Consider the following 22,422-nt stretch of genomic DNA (forward strand, 5'->3'; position numbering starts at 1 on the left):
ATACAAAAATAAACTCTGGGGCTGGAGCTACGGTGTTGCAGGTTAAGCCACCACTGCAGATGCAGGCTTCCCAAATGAGCACTGGCTGGAGCCTCAGCTGCTCCACTTCTGATTCCACTTCCTGCTAATGCACCTGGGAAGGCAGCAGAAGATGGCCCAAGTATGTGGACCCCTGCCACCCATGGTGGGATTCTGGCTTTGACCTGGCCCAGCTGGGGCTGTTGCAGCCATCTGGGCAGTAAACCAAGGAATGGAAGATCTCTGTGTCTCTCCCTTTCTTTGCATAACTCTGCCTTTAAAATAAGTAAATAAAGTTTTAAAAATTAAGAAACTCCACTTCTCAAAATACACCTTTAAGAGGATGAAAAGGCAGGGCCAGCGCTGTGGCATACAAGGCTAAGCCTCTGTCTGCAGCACTGGCATCCCATATGGGTGCCCGTTTGAAGCCTGGCTGCTCCACTTGCAACTCAGCTCCCTGCTAATGACCTGGGAAAGCCGTGGTGGAAGGCCCAAGTCCTTGGGTGCCTGCATCAATGTGGTAGACCCGGAGGAAGCTCCTGGCTCCTGGCTTCAGATCGGTGCAGCTCTGGCAGTTGCAACCATTTGGGAAGCGAACCAGTGGATGGAGGACCTCTCTCTCTCTCTCCCTGTCTATATCTCTGCCTCTCAAATAGATAAATAATTCTTTTTTAAAAAAAAAAAAGAGGATGAAAAGGCAGTTTATAAAGTCGTAAAAAGTAAATGCAATAAATATATCCAACAAAGAACTTATACCCAGATTATATAATGAGTTCTTATAGACGGATAGAAAAAGAAATCCCATAGTAAGTAGGCAAAATATTTGCATATATCTAAAAGGAGCGAATCCAAATATTCAGTGAATATACTGAAAGATATTCAACCTCATTACTCTTCAGTGACATTATCACCACCCATCCACCACAACGGCCAAAGTCGAAAGGCTGATTAATATCAAGAGTTGGAAAGGATGCATAGCAAATCAGACATTCCCACTCAGAGTCATTTGGTATCACCATTTTGGAAACCTGTTTGGCAGAATCTACAAAGGCTGAACATATGCAGACCCTGTAACCCGGAACTTCCAGTTTTAAATAAACCCTATCAGAATGTATACATATGTTCACCTAAAAACATGCCCAAGAGCACTGCTGACATCGCAACTGCCGTATCCAACTCAAAAGACCACCCAAATACCCACCAACAGCAATACTTATCCACAAAATTAATTTAGACATATTCACGCAATGAAATATTACCTACTATACTGCAATGAGAAAGAGACATCTACAATAAAATAAAACAAATAAACAGATCTGAAAAAGGCTGGGAAGCAGCCAGACTCAAAGTATACATATTTATGATTTCAATTATATGAAGCACAAAAATAGGCAGAAGTTCATTCAGGCTATGAGAGCATTGAAAATCTAAATTAAAGTGAATGAATGAAATAGTAAAACAGTTTCTACATCAAGGACTTTGGATGTTTTACCTTTTCATCCCCTTGCTCAGGTACATGAGCAAACTTGCATTGTGATCGCTCACAGCCACGTAATGTATTAAAATGAAATTTACAGTATCTATGGGGTAGCATCAATCCGAGGGGTTTCTGGAACACCTGGAAAATTAGGAAAATTCCCTTTATTAACTGTAAAATGCTTAGTGTAACCACATGAGAAAGCATTTGATGCAACAGATATACTGTATACTTCAAACTTGCTAATCTGACAAAAAAATGCCAATTTAGATTTTTAAAAAACAATATAAAATTCAATTTACACTAGCATTATCTCTGAATTTTGTTTGTTTTATTGTAAATTGTTCCATCAAGACTATCACTTATTGCTTCACATTCTTTTTCCAGCCTTACTGTTCTTTTACAGTAGTTTCAGTCCACAGCACAACTCAGAGGAAGGTACAGAGATCTTCCATGGACTCCCTGCCCTTCACACTTCCCATGTCTTCAAAAGCTTATACATTCCCTTCTCCCATTCATGCAGCTGCCTCTACTTTTACAAAGAGTCTATTAGTATATGTGTTCTATTTCAGATATATTTATTAGAACCAAAATTCCTTTGGGGCTGGAGTTGTAGAGTAACGGGTAAAGCCACCACCATTCCATACAGGAACTGGGTTGAGGCCTGGCTGCTCTACTTCTGATCCAGTTCCCTGCTAATGGCCTGGGAAAAGCAGTGGAGGATGGCCCAAGAGTTTGGGGCCCTGCCCCCTACTTGGGAGACCCAGATGAAGCTCCTGGCTCCTAGCTTTGGCCTGGCCCAGTGCTGGCTGTAGAGGCCATCAGGGGAATGGACCAGCAGATGAAAGATCTGTCTCTTTCTCTGTAACTTTTTCAAAATAAATAAATCAATCTTTTAAAAAAATTCTCCTTAGCTTTTATTAAAAAATCAAGTGACAGAGTTAAAACTTTATACAACACACTTTTCCCATAAACTGTTTTGTGTTTGCAGCTTTCTTTTTCATCACTGGCTACCACTCTCTTAGACTTTCTTTTTCATCACTGGCTACCACTCTCCTAGACTTTCAACTTCGTATCTTCTTTGTGAATATTCTCCAATCCACTACTTATTTTCTGCCTCTTACCACCAACTCCCATTCGAAATCCATAACATGCTTGTCATGGTTTAAAAAAAGGATAATAAAAAAAAAAAAAACAAGAAGAGCTGAAGTATATGTTTTATAAGTTTTTTTTTTCCCAAAAGTGAGGGACTTACCCCTATATTTTTTTCCCTCTTAAATATTTCACAAGTTTCCAGATTCTGCAGCTTTAGGATAGGATAGCTTCCTAGAAATCTGGAATCTAGAAATGATGTAGAATGGCATTACATTCTAGTATGTTATAATGTATTCCCTTCATAAAAATGAAACAGAAACAGATGATCACCACTATCTGCCTTCCAGTTTCAGGGTGAAATATTCATGTTCAGTGTACAGACTGTGCTGCCATGTGTGTTACTGTGAAACACAGAATGATTTACATCTTAGGTACCCTTAAGTAGTTTTACAGTTGAATATAAAATTTTAACCTCAACAGGCCTCATGTAATTTTCTTTAAAAGCCTTACCTAGTGGCATTGAGCACTGCATTCAAATGATATGTCCCCAAGTTAAACTGGCAAACACTGCACAAAATAAATGTATGGTAAGACAATTACTGACAAATCTCAGTGCTGTGGAATGAACTGGGTACTCTTCACTTCAGTAACCCACAATGTGACCATTCTGTGGATACAGCTTTTACAGAAGCAGCAGATTAAGTGAGGGCATAAGGGTGGGCCCTGACTCAACAGGATTAGTCGCCTTATAATACTAGACACTGAAGACCTCATACACTCTTCTCATACAGTATGGAGAACCATATGAGTTCTTAGCAAAAAGGTGGCAAGCTGTAAGACAGAAACAGAGCCCTCACCAGAAAATGAACCTGTCCAGACCTCAGTGTTAAACTTTTAAGCCTTTAGAACTGTAAGAAATATATTTCTGTGGTTTTAGCCACTCAACTTGGTTTTTTTTGTTAAGACAGCCTGAGCTAACATACCAGACATGAGATCCCTTAGGATGGCCTTTTAAAATCAGAAAGAGGGCATCTACAAACATTCTTTTCTAAGGAGAAAATAATAAAAAATAAAAGTATTTAAGTTAAGCATTTCTTTTTCACACTATGGCAGCATTCAGATATAATCTGGAACAAGCTGTAGTTTTACAGCAATTTGCATTCTGAAAGCTGTAGGTTTTTTAAGATACAGCACCAGACAGCAGGAAGTCAGTAAAGAAGAGTGAGTGTGTACTACACAAAGTGTTCTCATTATTCTAAATTCATTCTTCAACACAACTTACTTCATTCAAAGCATTATGGATGATCAAACAACTGACACAAATTCTAAAGTATCTGTACAAATACACACAATTAAAACACGAATATTTTAGGCATAAACTGTAATTCAATGGCACTAACCCATCTCATAAAAACAGGCATTTTAGAAACTGTCCCATCAAGGGTCTTAAGCAGAGGTACACAAACCTCACTTTCACATAGTGTACACTTGTTTAAATTCTTTATTTTCACCTTGTCTGCTTTTGATGGGAAACCTGCGACATAGTTTGTATATTACCAAAAGGCAACAGGATTTCATAAGAAAAACACACAGTACCATTCATCCAGGGCTTCAGCGCTTTGTCTTCTTGATGACCACTTAGAGCTGAAGGAGGCCCTAGTAAGCACAGAGGTTTGGGGCCCACGGCTGCTATCTGACACTCACCAGATGCAAGCTCTTCATTTCTAGAGTCTTTGCTGAGTGAACAAAAATATAAAAATAAAAATTATTTTTAAAACATGAAAGTAATGAGAATCAAGTATGCAGCAACACAACCTAAAGCTATGTACACACAAGCTACACACCATAGTCTATGTTTCTTCATTATAGTCAATAGGTTGTTCTTTTATTAACTAGAAAATTGAAACTAATTACATGGTGGGGGAGAGGTAGGAATGGGGTGGTGTCGTCAACTGGAACAAAACATTTTTTCCCCAAAACTATTTGAGAGACAGAGAAAGAGAAAGAAAGGAGAGAGAGTGAGATGGGGCTAGCATTTTGGTACAGTGGATTAAGCCTCTGCCTGTGATGCCAGCATTACCTATGAACGTGGGGAATTCTATTCCTGGCTGCACCACTTCTGATGCAGCTCCCTGTGAAATATGCCTGGTAAAGTGGCCAAAGGTGGCTCAAATGCTCAGGTTCCTGTCACCCCACCTTGGGAGGCCCAGATAAAGCTCCTAGCTTTAGCCTGGCCCAGCCCTGGCTGTTGTGGCTATTTGCAGGGTGAACCAGTGGATCTAAGATTTCTCAGTCTATCTTCCTCTCTCTCTTTAACTCTGTATTTCAAATAAATAAACAAATAAATCTTTTAAAAAGACACACACAAACAGAGGGAGCTCCCATTTACTGATTCACTCTCTAAATTCCCACCATGGCCACCACCTAAGGCCGAAGCCAGAAATTCAATCCAGGTCTCCTATGTGGGTAGCATGGACCCAATTTTTAAGCTATCTCTGCTGCCTTCCAGAGTCTGCATTAGCAGGAGTTTGGAGTGAGGACCTAGAGCTTGGTATAGTACATAGGTACTCTGATATGGGATGCAGGTATTTTCACTGCCAAGCTATTTGCACTCCCCTGAGCAAAATATTTTTAATTATGCCAAAGCTTTGAGGAGGACCCAGACTAGTGTTCTAACAAAGACAAAGTCATCCAATCAGTGGTTATGTTTTCATTGCTTTCAGTTTACCATGGTTTATCATGTCGGAAAATATTACAAGGACAACTCCAGAAGGAAACACTTCACAAGTGTGAAGCTGAACACTGTACTGAGAAGCATGATGGAATTTCATGTTGTCCTGCTCCATCCTCCCTGGGAGGTCAATTACCCCTCTGTCTGATGTGCCCACACTGGGTATGCTCCCTGCCCATCACTCAGTAAACAGTGGTCTGGGTGTCAGCTTGACTGCTGGGTGTCACAGTGCATGGTTCAAGTAACGCTTACATGGTAACTATGTCCTTCATCTTTCATTTCTTGAGGTTGGCACTGTATCATTTCGTATCAACATATGATGTGTGAGTACAATAAGATAACTGTGAGGGAAACCACATTTATCTACCTTTTATTACAGTATTTGACAGTAATTCTTCTATTCTTAGTGTTGTTAATCTCTTTCTGAGCCTAATTTATAAATAAAGGTATGTACTACAGCAAAAACCATACGCAAAGGGTTCAGTATTGTATGCAGTTTCAGGCACCCACTGGTGGTGGTGGTGGTGGTCGGTGTCTTGGAACCTATTCCCCAAGGATAAGGGAGAACCCCTGTATAAACTATTCTTCAGGACCAGTTTGCCTTAAAAACCTACCCCTGTCTTTTGAGAGCTTTCTCAGAGCAGGAGGCATTAAAAATGTTTACTGTTTCAGGGTTGTTGATTTAAATACCTTTAACTGCATTCTAACATATGACATCCTATATAATGCATGTTATAAAATTTTAAAATGAGATTACTTATTTAGAAAAATAAATGAAATAAGAAGGAAAGTTCTTCAAAGCTGAGTAGTAGACACAAAAGAATTTACTTTTTAAGAAATATTCATCACAACATTCAGATACTGTAATCTTTTACCTTAAAAAAAAACCTCTAATAAGGCTTTTATAGTGGTATTTCCTGGGCCAGGGGAGTAAACACAGTTAGAAGAGGGTCCCTTAACAGCTGAAACTGAGTACTATTCATAGGCAAAACCTCGCACAAAATATTCACTGCTCTCTCCAACTTGAAACATCACTGATGTATCAATATCACCCCTCTCTCAATAAAAGTACAGTAACAAAAAGATTAATTATGGAATTTTATAGATGGAAAAGAAAATCCAGAGAATTCTTCATTTTGATTGGATCAAAGCCCAGGGTGATTTGGTGGTCTGCCTAATCCCATGCCGTTGGTCACCATGGTGCAGCCAAGGGGAGTACAAATCTCTGTAGGCTACAGTGATGTTATTTTAATTTCTAAGCAAAACAATTTCAGAATAAAAAAGTCACCTTTGCCATTTACCTTTTCTTTAAGATCTCTAAATGGTTATGAATTATACTGGACTTCCTTGTAGATCTAATTTTCACTTAACCTCTTGAGCACAGGGGTTCTCAAATGTGATCAAGCATCAGGATCAGCTAGTGCCTTGTGGGGAGCACAGGTTGATGGGCTCCATCGCTCAGATATATGATTGAGAAGGTCAAGGATGGGGCCCAATAACTGCACTGCAGACAAGTGCCCACACAGTACTGCTGCTCCAAGGATCAGACTTTGACAGCCACTACCTGAACATCGAAGCGCTGGAACACATTCACGGCCTGATCTGGGTGTGACTTGCCTCAACAGAAAAGTGAGGGTGAAGGAGGGATCTGATATTCTCTGAGGGACCTCCGAGCTGAAATGTCGCAGTCCTGTGTGTTCTACGGAGTGGACAGTAACTCTCAGTGCCAGTCACTGCATCCACGTAGGGCATCTCCAACGTTCACTGCACTTCAGCCACCCTCACCTTCGTCATGTCTCATCTTAACACTTATCTTCCCACAAAAAGAATCTCAATGGCTCAAAAACACTTAGTGACAGCTTTAAAGTAACTTATAATATTCTTCATATGTGGCACATTAGTTAAACTAAGTCCACACTGGACTTAGGGCATAGCAGCCCAGATATATATAACAGAGGGTGAAAAATATTCAAAAAATAAATGAGTGATTATTTTAAAGTTATATAATTAAAAAATGTTACAGACCTTTTGCAAACTTCATCAATATTTTCTTTTTCTTCTTTAATAGTTGCCTTATCTGATACTGTACACTGTAAAGAGAAAATGGTTAAATAAGTACAAGTACACATTAAACTATGAGGCTTATTATATTCATTATGTTATATCAGATGTTAAACAACTAGACTGTGGATAACCCTGAAGACAATTCTATGCTACATAATTTGGAATGCTAATTATTAAAAGTTTCCATTGCTGCTTAGGAGAAAAATATAAATTGATATATTTTCCAGTTTTTGCTTCACATCACTACACAATCCACTATTTCCAATTATCACAGACTATTAGTGTTGAGTTTCTTTGTATTCAGGGAAAAATGCATTATTTTGTTTTTAGGTCATCTTTATGAACATAAATGAAACAGTTTTCATTAGCTAAATGTATTTTAAACACAACTATATCTAAAACATTTCACAGGTAGTTTTTTGAGAATTTTGATGTTCTAATTATCAGAACGTTATGCATGTTCAAATATTACAGTTTTTTAAAAAACAGGCACCAAGAAACCAAACCTCAAAGTCCCCTATCGCTCCAGCATCAGGGGTAATCACTTAATATCTATTTATATCTTTCCAGTTTTTGCAGAATTATATAATCATATTTTACAGTAATGGCATCACACTATATAGTATTCTATAGTATACAGTATTAGAAAGAAAACAACAGAGAAACACAAAACACTAATAAAGGAAATGACACAATGTTCCTATATGAGACTATGGAAGGTGGAGATCTTAGCTCTCCCCCAACTAGTTTGTGCATTTTAAAAACCATTTCACATGTGAGCTTAAAAAGCACTCTTAGAGGGCTGGCGCTGCGGCATAGTGGGTTAAAGCCCTGGCCTGAAGCGCCAGCATCCCACATGGGCGCCAGTTCGAGTCCTGGATGCTCCTCTTCCGTTCCAGCTCTCTGCTGTGGCCTGGGAAAGCAGTAGAAGATGGCCCAAGTGCTTGGGCCCCTTGCAGCCATGTGGGAGACCCAGAAGAAGCTCCTGGCTTCGTATCAGTGCTGCTCCGGCCGTTGCGGCCATCTGGGGAGTGAACCAGCGGACGGAAGACCTCCCTCCCTCCCTCTCTCTGTAACTCTTTCAAATAATTAAAATAAATCTTTTATTTTTAAAAGAAAAAAGCACTCTTAGAAGAATATATGGAAAGGGGCTGGCGTTGAGGCATAAGGGGTAAAGCTGAAGCCTGAGGTTCCAGAATCCCATGTGGGCACTGGTTGAGTCCCAGCTTTTCCACTTCCAATCCAGCTCCTTGTTAAAAGTGTGGGCCCCTGGCACCTACATGGGAGACCCAGAAGAAGTTCCTGGCTTCAGCCTTGCCCAGTGCTGGCCATTGCAGCCATCTGGGAAGCAAACCAGCAGATGGGAGCACTACTCACTGACTGCTTCCGCTTTCTCTCTCTCCCACCTTCTTGGCACTGACTTTCAAATACATAAATAAATCTTATAAAAAAAGAATATTAGAAAAACCACCAAAACTCTTAGATTTATAACACATCTTAGTGAGAAAGGTATCTAGTAAGAAAGGTATCAAGCCTTTCTTAGTACTTTATTTTTCAAATATTGTGCTAATGGTGCAAAAAACGAGCAAGCAATGAAACAAGAAGTGAAGGAATAGCTCTATACATATACATTTCAAAATGTTCAAGATGGCTTTTAAAATTTGTGAGGAATCATTCGATGACTACTTAATTGGACAGAAAATACATGTGGTTCCAACTCAGCATATATCAAAATACCTTTTAGGTTCCCCAAATATTTAAAATTTTTTAAAAGATTTATTTTATTTATTTGAAGGACAGAGTTACAGAGAGAGAGGTAGAGACAGAGAGAGATCTTCCATTCTCTGGTTCACTCCCTAAATGGTCACAACAGCTGGAGCTGATCCAATCCAAAGCCAGGAGACAGAAGCGTCTTCCAGGGCTCCCACCTGAGTCGTCCTCCACTGCTTCCCCAGGCACAACAGCAGAGAGCTGGATCAGAAGTGGAGCAGTCGGGGCTCAAACTGGTCTCCATAAGAGATGCCGGCACTGCAGGCTTGGGCTTTAACCCGCTGTGCCACAGTGCCAGCGCCCTAAATATTTAAATTTTAGAAGTCTGGAAATAGAAAAAGAAAATACAAAAGGCCTCCAAAAAGCTCATAGAAAATGCATATTATGAAAAAAATGTATCTTTTAATTTCACTTTCACAAACTTTTTGAAGTACCCTCAAAAAAAAAGTAGCAAAAGAAACAGAATACAACAATTTGGATGGGGAGGAGGGGGAAAGCCTAAGTATGACAGTAAAAGCAGAATGAAGTGGGATATCATGGGTGTGACTACAAACATTTTCTTTTTTAAGATTTTATTTATTTGAGAGGTACAGTTACAGACAATGTGAGGGAGAGATAGAAAGAAAGGTCTTCCTTCCGCTGGTTCACTCCCCAAATGGCATGAACGGCCAGAGCTGAGCCAATCCGAAGCTAGGAGCCAGGAGCTTCTTCCAGGTCTCCCATGTGGGTGCAGGGCCCAATCACTTGGGCCATCTTCCACTGCTTTCCCAGGCCATAGCAGAGAGCTGGATTGGAAGAGGAGCAGCTGGGACTAGAACCAGTGACCATATGGGATGCCGGTGCTTCAGGCCAGGGCTTTAACCCGCTGCACCACAGCACCAGCCCCCAAACATTTTCAATATTTTATATAGTAAGGAAATACAAAACAAACAAAAGGCATCTGCTGAAATCAAGAAAACTGTTACATTGTTTTTACTTTCTCTCAAGATAAACTTTAGTTTGATTCAAAAAAATTTAATCATAGTAACCCAAAAAACACTAGAGGAAAATATGGGATAAAAGTTTTAAACTGGAAATGGCAAAGAATTCCTTAATATGACTCAGCTCATTATCATAAAGGGAAACTTATATTTGATTAAATAAAAATTTAAAACTTCTACAAGGTGAAAAAGTTCCTGAAACATGTCAAAACAAATGAAAAGCAGGGAAAGTATGGCACCATATGATGAAGAACAAATGTCGAGTATATGCAAAGCTCCTACAAATAATAGATTAAAATCCCAGAAGAAAAATGGGCCAAAGATTTCAACAGGAGGTTCTTGGGAAAAAATGTAAATAGCTTTTAGACATGCAAAACGATATTTAGCTAGACTCATAAAAGAAATGCAAATTAAAACTAAAGGTCATTTCTAAAAATAAGCAGATGGACAAACATTTAAAAATTTAGTAATGAGTTGATAAATGTAGGGGAGAAAATGGCACTCCCACCAATGCTGTTGAAAGTGTAAACAAAGCAATCGCTATGCAGGGAAATTTGACAATTCTGCTTCTAGGAATTAGTCCAAAAGTGCAGGCACATATGCAAAATGCCTTATGCTCCAGAATGCACAATGCAGCAATATTTAAATAGTAAAAAGAAAAAGAAAAATGGAGTCAAACCAAGTGATCAATAGCAAGACTTCTTAGATAGGTTAAATCCACACAGAGGAAATTATACAACTATAAAACCAAGAGATTATTACATACATTGGAAAGAAAAAAATCATTATATCAAGTTTAAAAAAAAAAAAAGCAAGGGGTAAGGCAGTTGGTTTAGTGGTTAAGACATCATCCTGTCAGAGTGCCTGGGTTCAACTGCTAGCTCTATCCCAGCTCCCGCATTTGCTAATAAACACCTTGACAGGAAACCCAGGACTGAGTTCCTGGCTCCTGGCTTCAGCCTGGCCCAGCCCCAGCACTGACAGGCATTTGGGTGGTGAAACAGCAGTGGCTGGGAGATTACTCTCCATTTTTGTCTTCTGTGTCTCTGTCTAAATGAATGAAATATTTCTAAAAAACAAAAGATAAATATTGGTATGCTACCATTTGCATAAAGTTCAAAGAAAACAAAATATGTGTATTTTGAGAATTGGCATGGTATCCCCTACTAGGCTAATCTTTCTACATATAACTATGGACTTTGGATAAAATAGTTAAAAACTTCTACCTGAAAACCCTGAAGAGGGATGAAAAGGAAGAAGAACCTGGAGAGAAGTCTACACTGAGAAAGACGGAATGACCCTGGGATACTACCTGCATTTCATTTCCAAAGGCAGGCCCTAGTTGAAACCACTTTGGGAATATGAAAATCAGAAATCAGTTTAGGGCAAAGTCAAACACTGGCAAGTAAGGTCGGGAATCCTGGAAAGGAGAAAGGCTGAGGTACAAAGTCCGGAGGCTGAGTTTAAGGGAAAGACTAAAGTGTAAGATAATCTCTAGGGAGTCAGTCATGAGAAAAGGTTCAGACACATATTATCTGTCAGCAAATGTCCACCCCAAAACGTTCCCCATCCATACAACAGCATTGTGTTCCAGCATCAAGTTAGGTTTGGGTCCAGTCCTATGCCTTCTACCTCCGATTGATGCTTACATTCAAGGCCCGCTGGTACAGTGATATTCAAAAATTTCAAGGAAGACCAAACGACATTTGGTAGTTTTTGTTACATGAGGCAGAAAAATCTGCACCATTTTATACTGAAAGACACATTATTCGTAGGTTTGCAGTGAACTTCAAGATATTAAACAGCAAAGCGTGTATTTAAACAGTACATCCTGTTTTCTCAGGCAAAGAATACATCCCATGGCCAGAGAGATCCAACTCGTTAATTCTATTAAAAAAATGATTGCACTGGTCCTGACAGCACTGCTAATATGGATTTATGCATTAACATTATTAAAGACCAAAAAAATAAGCAAATACAAAAGATTCCCCAGTACCTTTTCTTCCAAGTCTGAACTTTTTATTTGTTCATTGAAGTCTCGCAGGTTTTCATTTTCAGAGGTCTCATTAGCAATGTCTCCTAAGGAAATGTTTGCATCTTTGGAATCATGTTTTATCTCATTTGCTGCAAATAAAATATTCAATTATGCAAACTTTAAAGAACAACCAGGTCATTCAATAACTGTTTGAAAAAGTGACTTAGAATTCAGAGGGTTGGGGACCGCACTGTAGCGCAGTGGGTAAAGCTCCTTCCTGCAGTGCCAGCATCCCATTTGAGTGCCAGTTCGAGTTCCGGCTACTCCACTTTGGATCCAACTCCTGCTAATGTGCCTGGGACAGTAGTGGAAGATGGCCACGTCCCTGGGCTCTAGCACCCATGTGAGAGACCTGGATGAAGCTCCTGGCTCCTGGCTTCAGCCTGGCCATTGCAGCCATTTGAGGAGTGAACTGGTGGACAGAAGACCTCTTCCTCTCACTCCGTCTTGCCTTTCCCTCTCTCTCTTTCAAATCAAATTTAAAAATCTTTAAAAAAAAGATTTAGAACTTCAAAGTAAAAATAACTTTCATATTGTTATAATTCTGTGATAATAAATATATATAAAATTCTGTGATTCAAATATTTAAATTTAAGATCAGCTGACAATTAAAAAATTTTAATGGCTCAGATCGAAAATGATAAAGCAAAAACATGTTTAAATTTCAAAGACTACAAAAATTGACAAAGTCAATTATTTATGTTTTATAGACGGAGCACAATAAAGTTATTTATTCAATAATCAAATGGAAAATGTCTCAAAATGTGATCTGCTAGTCAATTAAAACTGGGAACAAAAATCTATGGATAACAGATTCTGCAATGAAAAGCCCTCTATTGTAATGAATTCATTCTGACTAGGCCTCAGTGGAGATATAAAAACATACTTCAGTAATGCACATTCTAGAAGTGTCAGATTTTACCTGCCAACAAGGAAGCACAAGTCTCTGACTTCATCAACCCAGGGTCCAGTACAGGAAGTTCTCTATTATAAAGTAAATAGAATTTTAACATTTTCACAGATTCTAAGAAAACCATCTTGCTTCTCTAAATATCATCTTACATTATCTTTAGCAAGTGATAAATATCACATATGTGTCCATGTTAGGGAGTGCTGCCACTCTAACTCTTACTCAGAAAATCTGACAAGATGCGCTAAACATTTTTTTAATGAAGGCATTTTTTAATAGAAGATAGTGTTTAGCTTCTATTTTAAAGCATAAATGTATGTTTAGTTTCCAATATAAAAAAAAGACAGCTAAAGAATAGGTTGCGATTTTTTTTTGCCACTAAAGACCATTTAGAGTCTAAAGATTAAAGCTATGGAGATGAGAGTTATACTAAGCTGGATTCAAATACTGTTCTGTCGCTTAACTTTGAACTATTTCAATACTATTTAAGTTCCTGAATTTAACCACAACTGTAAAATGAGAATACTACCTACCCAAAGGTTATTGTGAGGATTAAATGATATACGTTTTCCTGAAGCCAACAGCAGAGGTTCACCAAATAAGTATATACACAAATACAAGGGCCATTCAAATACAAGTGATCTAACACTATCACATTTCTAAAAACTTAGACAAACATTCAAATATGTAAAAGTACATCAAATAAAATATAGTAGACATCCATAATCTCACACTGATCCATTCAATAAACAGATTTTATTCAGCAAATCCTATGGCTCTACTACTGCATAGTGGTTCAGGATTCCTTCTTAGGCTTGAACACTGTACATATTATTCTATGATGTTTTAGAAAAACATGAAGCATTTTCCCCAAAATAAATCCTAGAATCAGAAGTATATAGTTTAAAAGACAGGAAAATAATACAAACTGAAAATACTCATATGGAAATCTCTCTCCCTAACACAGACTGCTACAGACTCATATCTAGCTGTCAATTAGAAGTGTACTTCCAATTCAGTATTTGAAAAGCCTCTTAAACTCAAAATGTCAAAATCTGACCTCTTTAATCCTACCCATTTGCATTAGAGATTTATGGTAATACCCTTGTCTGAAATAAAAGAGAAACCAGGTATCACCCCACCATCGTTAACTCACACCCATCTGATTAATCAACTGTCACTTCTAAACTTCTCTTAAATCTACTCCCAATTCTGTCTTAAGTTACCGTATCCTTTGTTCTAATTAACACAATAACTCCCAATTTATTCTCTTTACTACAGCTATGATTTTAAAAGCATAAATCTGATCAAATTCTCTCTTTAAAGTTCTTCAGTGAATTCCTAAGTGCTTGGGATAAAATCCAAACTCACCATAAATTCTAGTTTGCTGAAGATAGTTTGTTTATGCCTGTTGTCCCAGCCTAGTAATTAATGATACTCCTCCATCCCTTTCTCAAAAGCTTGGCAGTTCAAAAGCTTTGTTCTAGGGCCATCTTACTTTTAAATTCCTTCCTGAATGAGCTGCATATCCTGGAGCTCAATTTCTTACCATCTGAACACGAAGCCATGGGGCGTTTCAGTTTCTCAATTTTTATCACCTAGTGATTCCTACTCACTGACTAATTCCTACTCATCCCTTAAAGTTTCACTTTCATTAGGAAGCTTTTTTTTTATTTTTTATTTTTTATTTTTGACAGGCAGAGTGGACAGTGAGAGAGAGAGACAGAGAGAAAGGTCTTCCTTTGCCGTTGGTTCACCCTCCAATGGCCGCCGCGGCCGGCGCGCTGCAACCGGTGCACAGTAGAGCAGTAGAAGATGGCCCAAGTCCTTGGGCCCCTGCACCCGCATAGGAGACTGAGAGGAGACACCTGGCTCCTGGCTTTGGATCGGCGCAGCTCTGGCCGTTGCTACCATCTGGGGAGTGATTCAACGGAAGGAAAACCTTTCTCTCTGACTCTTCCTCTCACTGTCTGTAACTCTACCTCTCAAATAAATAAATAAAATCTTTTTTAAAAAAGTGCAAGGTGTTAAAAGCTTCCTAATGAGCCGGCACCGCGGCTCATTAGGCTAATCCTCCGCCTTGCGGCGCCAGCACACCGGGTTCTAGTCCCGGTAGGGGTGCCAGATTCTGTCCTGGTTGCCCCTCTTCCAGGCCAGCTCTCTGCTGTGGCCCGGGAGTGCAGTGGAGGATGGCCCAAGTGCTTGGGCCCTGCACCCGCATGGGAGACCAGGAGAAGCACCTGGCTCCTGGCTTCGGATCAGCACGGTGCGTCGGCCGCAGTGGCCATTGGGGGATGAACCAAAGGAAAAAGGAAGACCTTTCTCTCTGTCTCTCTCTCACTGTCCATTCTGCCTGTCAAAAAAATAAAAAAAAGAAAACTGAAAGAAATGAAAGGGACTTTTAGATCAACATGTGCAAAAAGATCACAGTACACGGCACATAATGGAAACAGCAAGTTGCACGCTTCATCTTTCACTAGCCTCTCACTCCACTTTCCTTCCTTCAAGGCTGTAGTTTTCAGAGATGGAAGGGAACGAAGATCCAATGCAGGGCCTTAGAGAGCCAGGCCAAGCAATTCTAAAGGTGACTAGCACCTGGTGAAGCAGGCTCAACAGTCACGGGCAGAAGAATTTCTACTTCAGAATGTCACGTGGTAAAGGAGATAGTACGGGAGTTCAGGAAGATCAACCAAGAGGCGTTTACAATAATCTGCTAGAAAGTTAACAGAGTGGCAGCAGCAGGAACTGAGAGGAAGGACTAGTCATGAGATAGATTCAGGTAACTGCATGAACAGGATTAAGTAACTCCATAGAGAAGAACAGGAGGAGACTTCTGTGGCCTCTAATTATCCTGAAAGTTGCATTCATAAATAGGTATACCAAGTAGATAGATTTAATTTCAAAGCACTAATGTAGTATTTATAATACTATTGGTATCATTTATACAGATATAAGAAACTTGTTACCAGGAATAGCTCATTTACAAGGAAGACCGAATTACATGTGGTCCTCTTGAAATCAGTAGTCTAGGTTCTGAACTGGAGAGACTCAAAGAAAGCCACCTAATTTAGAAAAGAATAAAAAACTGAGCAAAACTGCAGTCTACAGAAACATGTTATAGTTTTGCATTGCTAGAATGGAAAGTTAGAGTGGGAAAGGAAAAAATGAGAGGTAGAAAGAGTAAAGGTGGAGAAAACAGACTTGGATGTAGCTATAGAAATACTGAGAAGCAAGAGAGATCTGAGCCAAAAATGGGGATGCAGCTGTTGAGAGAGACTGAAATTTACTCTGAAGATCTATACAGATTATATAAAGCCAGGCCTGTCTCAGAGCATTTTTCAAGTGAGTGATGAAATTTATTGTGTCCCAATCAAGAAGCTTTTAAACACTGAAATAGATGAGACCATATCACTTGTAATAAGGAAAATATTGTTTTTGTAAACCTACTGTGTCAGGTTATTTTTATGTGTACACTATACAGTAATGAAAAACATTACCTTTCTTGTGGGTAATTGAAAAAGGTCAGAAGATGACTGCTTTAGACTAATTACTAAAATTAATAGTGTGAAAAGCACTGCCCAAGAGAAGAATTCAGAATGCTATGTCTCCTCCTGAGAAGCTAACAACCGGCGGAGTGCAGTCAGTGTTCATCATTTACGCAGTCACACACGGTTTGTGAACAGGACAGGACTGCCACCTATTTACTAGGGCAATTATGCAGCAGTCAGCACTGCCATAACAACGGAAATGTCACTGTGCCAATTCACTGGGTCAGAGCTTCCCTAGCATGATGCCATGCTGGGAGGTGCTTAGGTCTCCTGATATTACAGTTGCTCAACCAAGCACAATATTCTTTATTCCCACAAGAAACAATGTTTTCTGTGGTCCCAAAGAGAAAAACACCAGAATGAAGATTCTCCATATTATCCCACTAGGGAGAGAAAGTGATCAAAAGTGATAGTTTATAGAGAAATTGAATAATTGAATTAAAGCCAAAGAAATAAACAAAACGCCACTCTTCCAACAGACAGTTGTGGAGACAGGGAAGAGATTTTGGAGCAGGCTTTTTGTAGTTCCAGAGAGCTATGATACTTACACGCCATGTATCCTTGGGCAAGTCAATCACTGTGATTCAGTTATAAAGAGAGGACAAGTTTTAGCATCAGAATTATTGCGTTAAATGAAATAATTTATTTAGCATAGGACAGACACTAAATCAGTTATTAGGATTAATAAATACAGTACAAAACTTATACTATAGGATCCAACCAGCTATACAATGCAAAGGGAGAGAAAAGTAAGCTTCTTGAAAAACACACAGGGAGTCACAATAAAGACAATGCCCTTTCTTTTGGTGAAGCCTGTTTTTGATTTTTTAATTTTTTAAAAATTTATTTGATAGAGTTAGACAGTGAGAGAGAAAGAGACAGTGAGAAAGGTCTTCCTTCCATTGGTTCAACCCCCCCAAATGGCCGTTATGGCTGGAGCTATGCTAATCTGAAGCCAGGAACCAGGTGCTTCTTCCCAGTCTCTCATGCAGCTGCAGGGGCCCAAGCACTTGGGCCATCCTCCACTGCCCTCCTGGGCCACAGCAGAGAGCTGGACTGGAAGAAGAGCAACCGGGACTAGAATCCAGTGCCCATATGAGATGCCAGCACTGCAGGCAGAGGATTAACCAAGTGAGCCACAGCGCTGGCCCCATGTTTTGATTTTCTTAAATCATTTGATTTGGTAAAATTGGTGGTAAGACTATTCTATTCTAGAAGGCCAACTCTTCTGAGGGAATAAACTGGGATTAAGTCAGATTCTGAGAAAGTACTGCAGTTGGTTATTTAGAGCCCGGATATAATTTGCTCATAACAGATACATGCTAGGCATGGGTCTAAATGGGACTCAAACCCCTGGGCAAAAGTAGTAGACTTCTCTTTTGTGTGCATTGGTATGATCCATTCTGGCCCCCACCCCTCCACTGAAGTCTGTGTTTATAATTTTTCAGTTCTGGGATGGACAATGGGCTAACGGCTATATGTCCAAGTTGCAATGGTTAGTATAATCAATAATCCCTAACCATCATCATTGATTCTGTGCTCATATGAAAGTTTCAAACTCAATTTGTCAACTTCCCTGATCTGGCATCACCTTACTTATCAAACCTTCTTTCACACCATTCTTCCATATTTACTTCCTTTTGAAAGGTTTCACTGTCTTCATTTACATTCAGATTCCAATCTTGGCACTTGTGAAACAGTTTGCAATACTCTTAACTAGGCATTGAAACCTAGTTCTCTCCTCTCCCTCAATGTATAAGGGACTGTACTGCAAAGTTAAGTAAGACAAGGACATGTCCCACTCTCAAGAAGCCCGAGTTTAGCAAGTGAGGGACATACATATCCTGCTGTAATGAAACCAGTGCATCAATGAGGTAGCAGAGGGTGTTATGGGAATGTAAGGCTCCTGCCTCTGCCCAAAGGAGTCACAAAAGCCTTCATAACTTTCCCCATATACATCACATTCACATCTTCCTCTACGTTTCCCCCTGCATATTCCACTTCGCTACTTTACCTCTCAAATTTTTCCCCATTCCTCTTTGTTAATCTAAATCAATCCAAACTCCAAAGATCCAAGTGCCTTTTTTTTTCTTTTTTGACAGGCAGAGTTAGACAGTGAGAGAGAGAGACAGAGAGAAAGGTCTTCCTTCCGTTGGTTCACCCCCTAAATGGCTGCTATGGTCAGCACACTGCACAGATCCGAAGCCAGGAGCCAGGTGCTTCCTCCTGGTCTCCCATGCGGGTGCAGGGCCCAAGCACTTGGGACATCTTCCACTGCTATCCCAGGCCACAGCAGAGAGCTGGCCTGGAAGAGGAGCAACCGGGACAGAACCAGCACCCCAACCAGGACTAGAACCCAGGTGCAGGCACCACAGGCAGAGGATTAGCCTAGTGAACGTGGCGCCAGCCCCAAGTGCCTTTTAATTTCTCTTTTATAAATTCCTACTATTCTTATACTTAAGTTTCTATATTTTTGTTTCAAACACATTAGTTTCTTTCCCTACCTACATATTAATTTCCATCAATTTCTGGCAGATTCTTAAAAATCTCAACAATCCATGCTACAGTCTAATTCAACTGGTAGTTTAGCAGATAATAATAATCCTATAATCTACTACAGATTAATTATCCTGCACTATTATTGGAAATCTCAGATAATTTCTAATGATGCAGGAAATTACAAAGTTGGCCAATTTCAGCCATTACAAATTTCTGAGTTCACCAATTCAAATTTTAATAGATAAGTTCTAATACTTTTTTAATGCTTTGTATTTTAATATACACTTTCCCGCTGTTGAGCCTGACAGTGAATAAGTATTCTACCACCATTTAAAAACATTACAAATTCTCCCTAATCAGGTCTGACAATATTTCTCCAACAATTTAAACAGCTCAGGTTCGTCTGCCCAGAGCTTCTGACAATATCTGGGCCTAGTCTTTCTATCTTTCACTTTTATATTGTAAAATTAAAAACTCATTCTAGTAGGTTTCAACCTCTCAACGTCTTAGAGGATAGAACAGAAGCATATGAACTTAGCAAGTGGTAAAATGGACAGAACTGACATTAGAAATTATATTTCAAGCTTTATTTAGTTCTGGAACCATTAACAACTTTATATGCGACTCCCGACATTTCATACGTGGTTACCATGCCTCTAGTTTTCCCCATTAAGGTTTATCCTAACACTGTAAATGACTGAGAAACTGGGATTTTCAGTGCAGAACAAAAATTAAAATATGAAAACAAGGCTCATTTAAAAATTTCAGAATCAGATATGCAAGGCAAAAAAAGAGCCAAGAAAAGTATAACTGGTGCTTCTGAAACGAAGGGAAATAAAATTTAGAGACAACAGAAAAATTATTTGAAGTAAAAACTTGACACTGCAAACCAAAATAGCTCACCATAGTTTCAGGAAAAATTGATACATAATTACCAATTCTAAAGCAGAAATGTTAGTTTACTCAGGGTTTTCTAGTACAACAATAGAATCCAGAAAGCACAGGAGCAATGTTTACACAGTTGTGAAAAAGAAAACTGTATACTGATCATTTTAAACCCAATTATGCCAATCTTATGAACCTAAGACCTTAGAAAACATGGTAATGATGAACGCTTCTCCAGTTTTGTTCTGAATTCTAGCTAACTCAAGATATGAATCAAAATAGTAAGATTAGTGGACAGTATAAAGTATTCATAATAAACACAGAATCATTTTAAACAAACAACCAAAAAGAACTATTTTAAATTCAGACTATTGGAATTAGATTAAGATATTTGAATAGAGAGGGAGCTTACTGCTCTAGTTTAGAAGATAGTTTTAAAAAAGTGGAGAGTACAGTCTCGGGGAAGAGTTAGGGGGAAAACAGCAGAGGAAACTCCACACAAATTAGAGGGACACGGTGGACCTATGTGGAGGGTGTGGATGTGCACAACTTGATCCAAGCAGCCGAGAACCTCAGCACTAGCCCTGGAATGAGGCGAGACCACTCTGCAGTAGCCCAAGTCACTGGCAATAAAGCTGCAGGAAGAGCCTGGAGGGAATCCAGCTTACAGCTCTGTCAGGGGTAGTATATCTGCCAAACTAGAGGAGAAAAAATAAGCAGGGGTGGGGGGAGAGGGGGCATGTTTCTCTCTCCCCAACACCCTGCAACAGTGCCCTCTAACAATCCGATAGAGGGCAGGCACCATTTTTCACCTACCTAATAGCTGTACTAGCTTTTTGTCTGCACACCAAGCAACAGCTGAGCAGAGAGTCAGGCGGGGAGAACTGACAGGGGGCTGGGCATTGTGACTGTGGGAGGTTTGTGTGCCAGGACTGTGAAAACACTAAGACTGCATGGGAGGGTTAGGGTGTGGCTGGGACTTTGGGCAGACACTGGGGGAGGCTCCACTTGATCCGGGCTCCCTGATTCTCTGGTGGTGATCATTGCTGTGGAATTTGTGCTTACACTGAGGACTATACAGATCCTTTGTGTGGTTCTTGTGGCAGCATGGATGAATATTATACCCACTGGGGCTAGCACCAGGCACTAGTGGTGAGCTGAGACTACGCCAACAGAGCAGAACAAATCTCCCCTCTGATTAAAAAAATAATGATAAAAAAGAGATTTACTATGCCCAACCTGATGTCACCTTGGATACTCCCATCGGCCTGGAGCACTGAACAGGGCTCCCTGGCCATACCCACCACATGCCATACTCCACTAATCCACAGAGGCAGAGTCCAAAGATAAAAGCTGCCACAGGGAAAAAACAAAGAAGAAACCAAACAATGAGTATCTCCAGAAATGACAAATAATAAATGCAGCAATTCAAGTAACAAGAATAAGGAAGACAACATGACACACCAAAAAGAACACAATACTTCAATACTAGAATATGAAGATGAAGATATTGTGGAAATGCAAGAACGGAATTGGAAAAATTGATTGTAGGGTTAATTAGAAGTAATCAGAAGCAAACACATGAACTAATGGAATCTATACATGACATCAAGATATTAAAGAGAAATCAAAATACTGGAAATGAAGAATTCAATAAAACAAATAAAAACGTGGTGAAAATTCTTGAAAACAGAATTGGCAAAGCAGAAGAAAGAATATCTGACTTATGAGACAAATCAGAGGAAATTATACAGTCAGACCAAAAACTATTAGAAATTAGAAAACTAAAAAAACACTATTGGGACTCTACAGGATACTATCAAATGACCCAACATGTGGGTCCTAGGAGTTACTGAAGGCATGGAAAGAAAGAAAGAATTAGAAGGCCTTTTTAGTAAGATAGTAACAAAAATCTTCACTAATTTGGAGAAAGAAAGGGACATACAAATACAGGAAGCACACAGAACTCCTAAGATATGACCAGAAAAGATCTGGTCTACAGAAAAAGATCTGACTACAACACATTGTAGTCAAACTTTCCACAGAAAAACATAAAGAAAAGATTCTAAAATGTGCATGAGATAAACACCAGAATACTTTCAGAGGATCTCCAATTAGACTCATAGCAGACCTCTCATCAGAAACCCTACAGGCTAGGGTAGAATGGTGAGAAAAAGTCCAAGTCAACCCAGAATACTGTACCCTGCAAAGCTCTTATTGATGAATGAAGGCAATATAAATACCTTCCATAACAAACAGAAACTGAAAGAATTTGTCACCACCTTTGCAGCCTTGCAAAACATGCTTAAAGATGTGCTGTACACAGAAACACAAAAATATGGTCATCACTATGAAAGAAGGCAGGAAATCTCCTAGTAAAAGTACAAAGGAAAGCCAAAGTGCAAAACAG

General features: G+C 39.4%; 1 protein-coding gene across 1 annotated transcript in view; it reads right to left on the reverse strand.

Moving 5' to 3' along the window:
• TOPAZ1 (testis and ovary specific TOPAZ 1) overlaps nt 1-22,422 on the reverse strand; it is a 76,322-nt gene that overhangs the window by 43,178 nt on the left and 10,722 nt on the right. The window contains 6 exon segments of the mRNA XM_062200101.1: nt 1,511-1,636; nt 2,751-2,836; nt 4,187-4,326; nt 7,347-7,411; nt 12,132-12,259; nt 13,093-13,154. Coding sequence (XP_062056085.1) covers nt 1,511-1,636; nt 2,751-2,836; nt 4,187-4,326; nt 7,347-7,411; nt 12,132-12,259; nt 13,093-13,154 — 607 coding nt within the window.

This window comes from Lepus europaeus, chromosome 9 (genome assembly GCF_033115175.1).
Source record: "Lepus europaeus isolate LE1 chromosome 9, mLepTim1.pri, whole genome shotgun sequence".
In the NCBI taxonomy this organism is placed as follows: domain Eukaryota; kingdom Metazoa; phylum Chordata; class Mammalia; order Lagomorpha; family Leporidae; genus Lepus; species Lepus europaeus.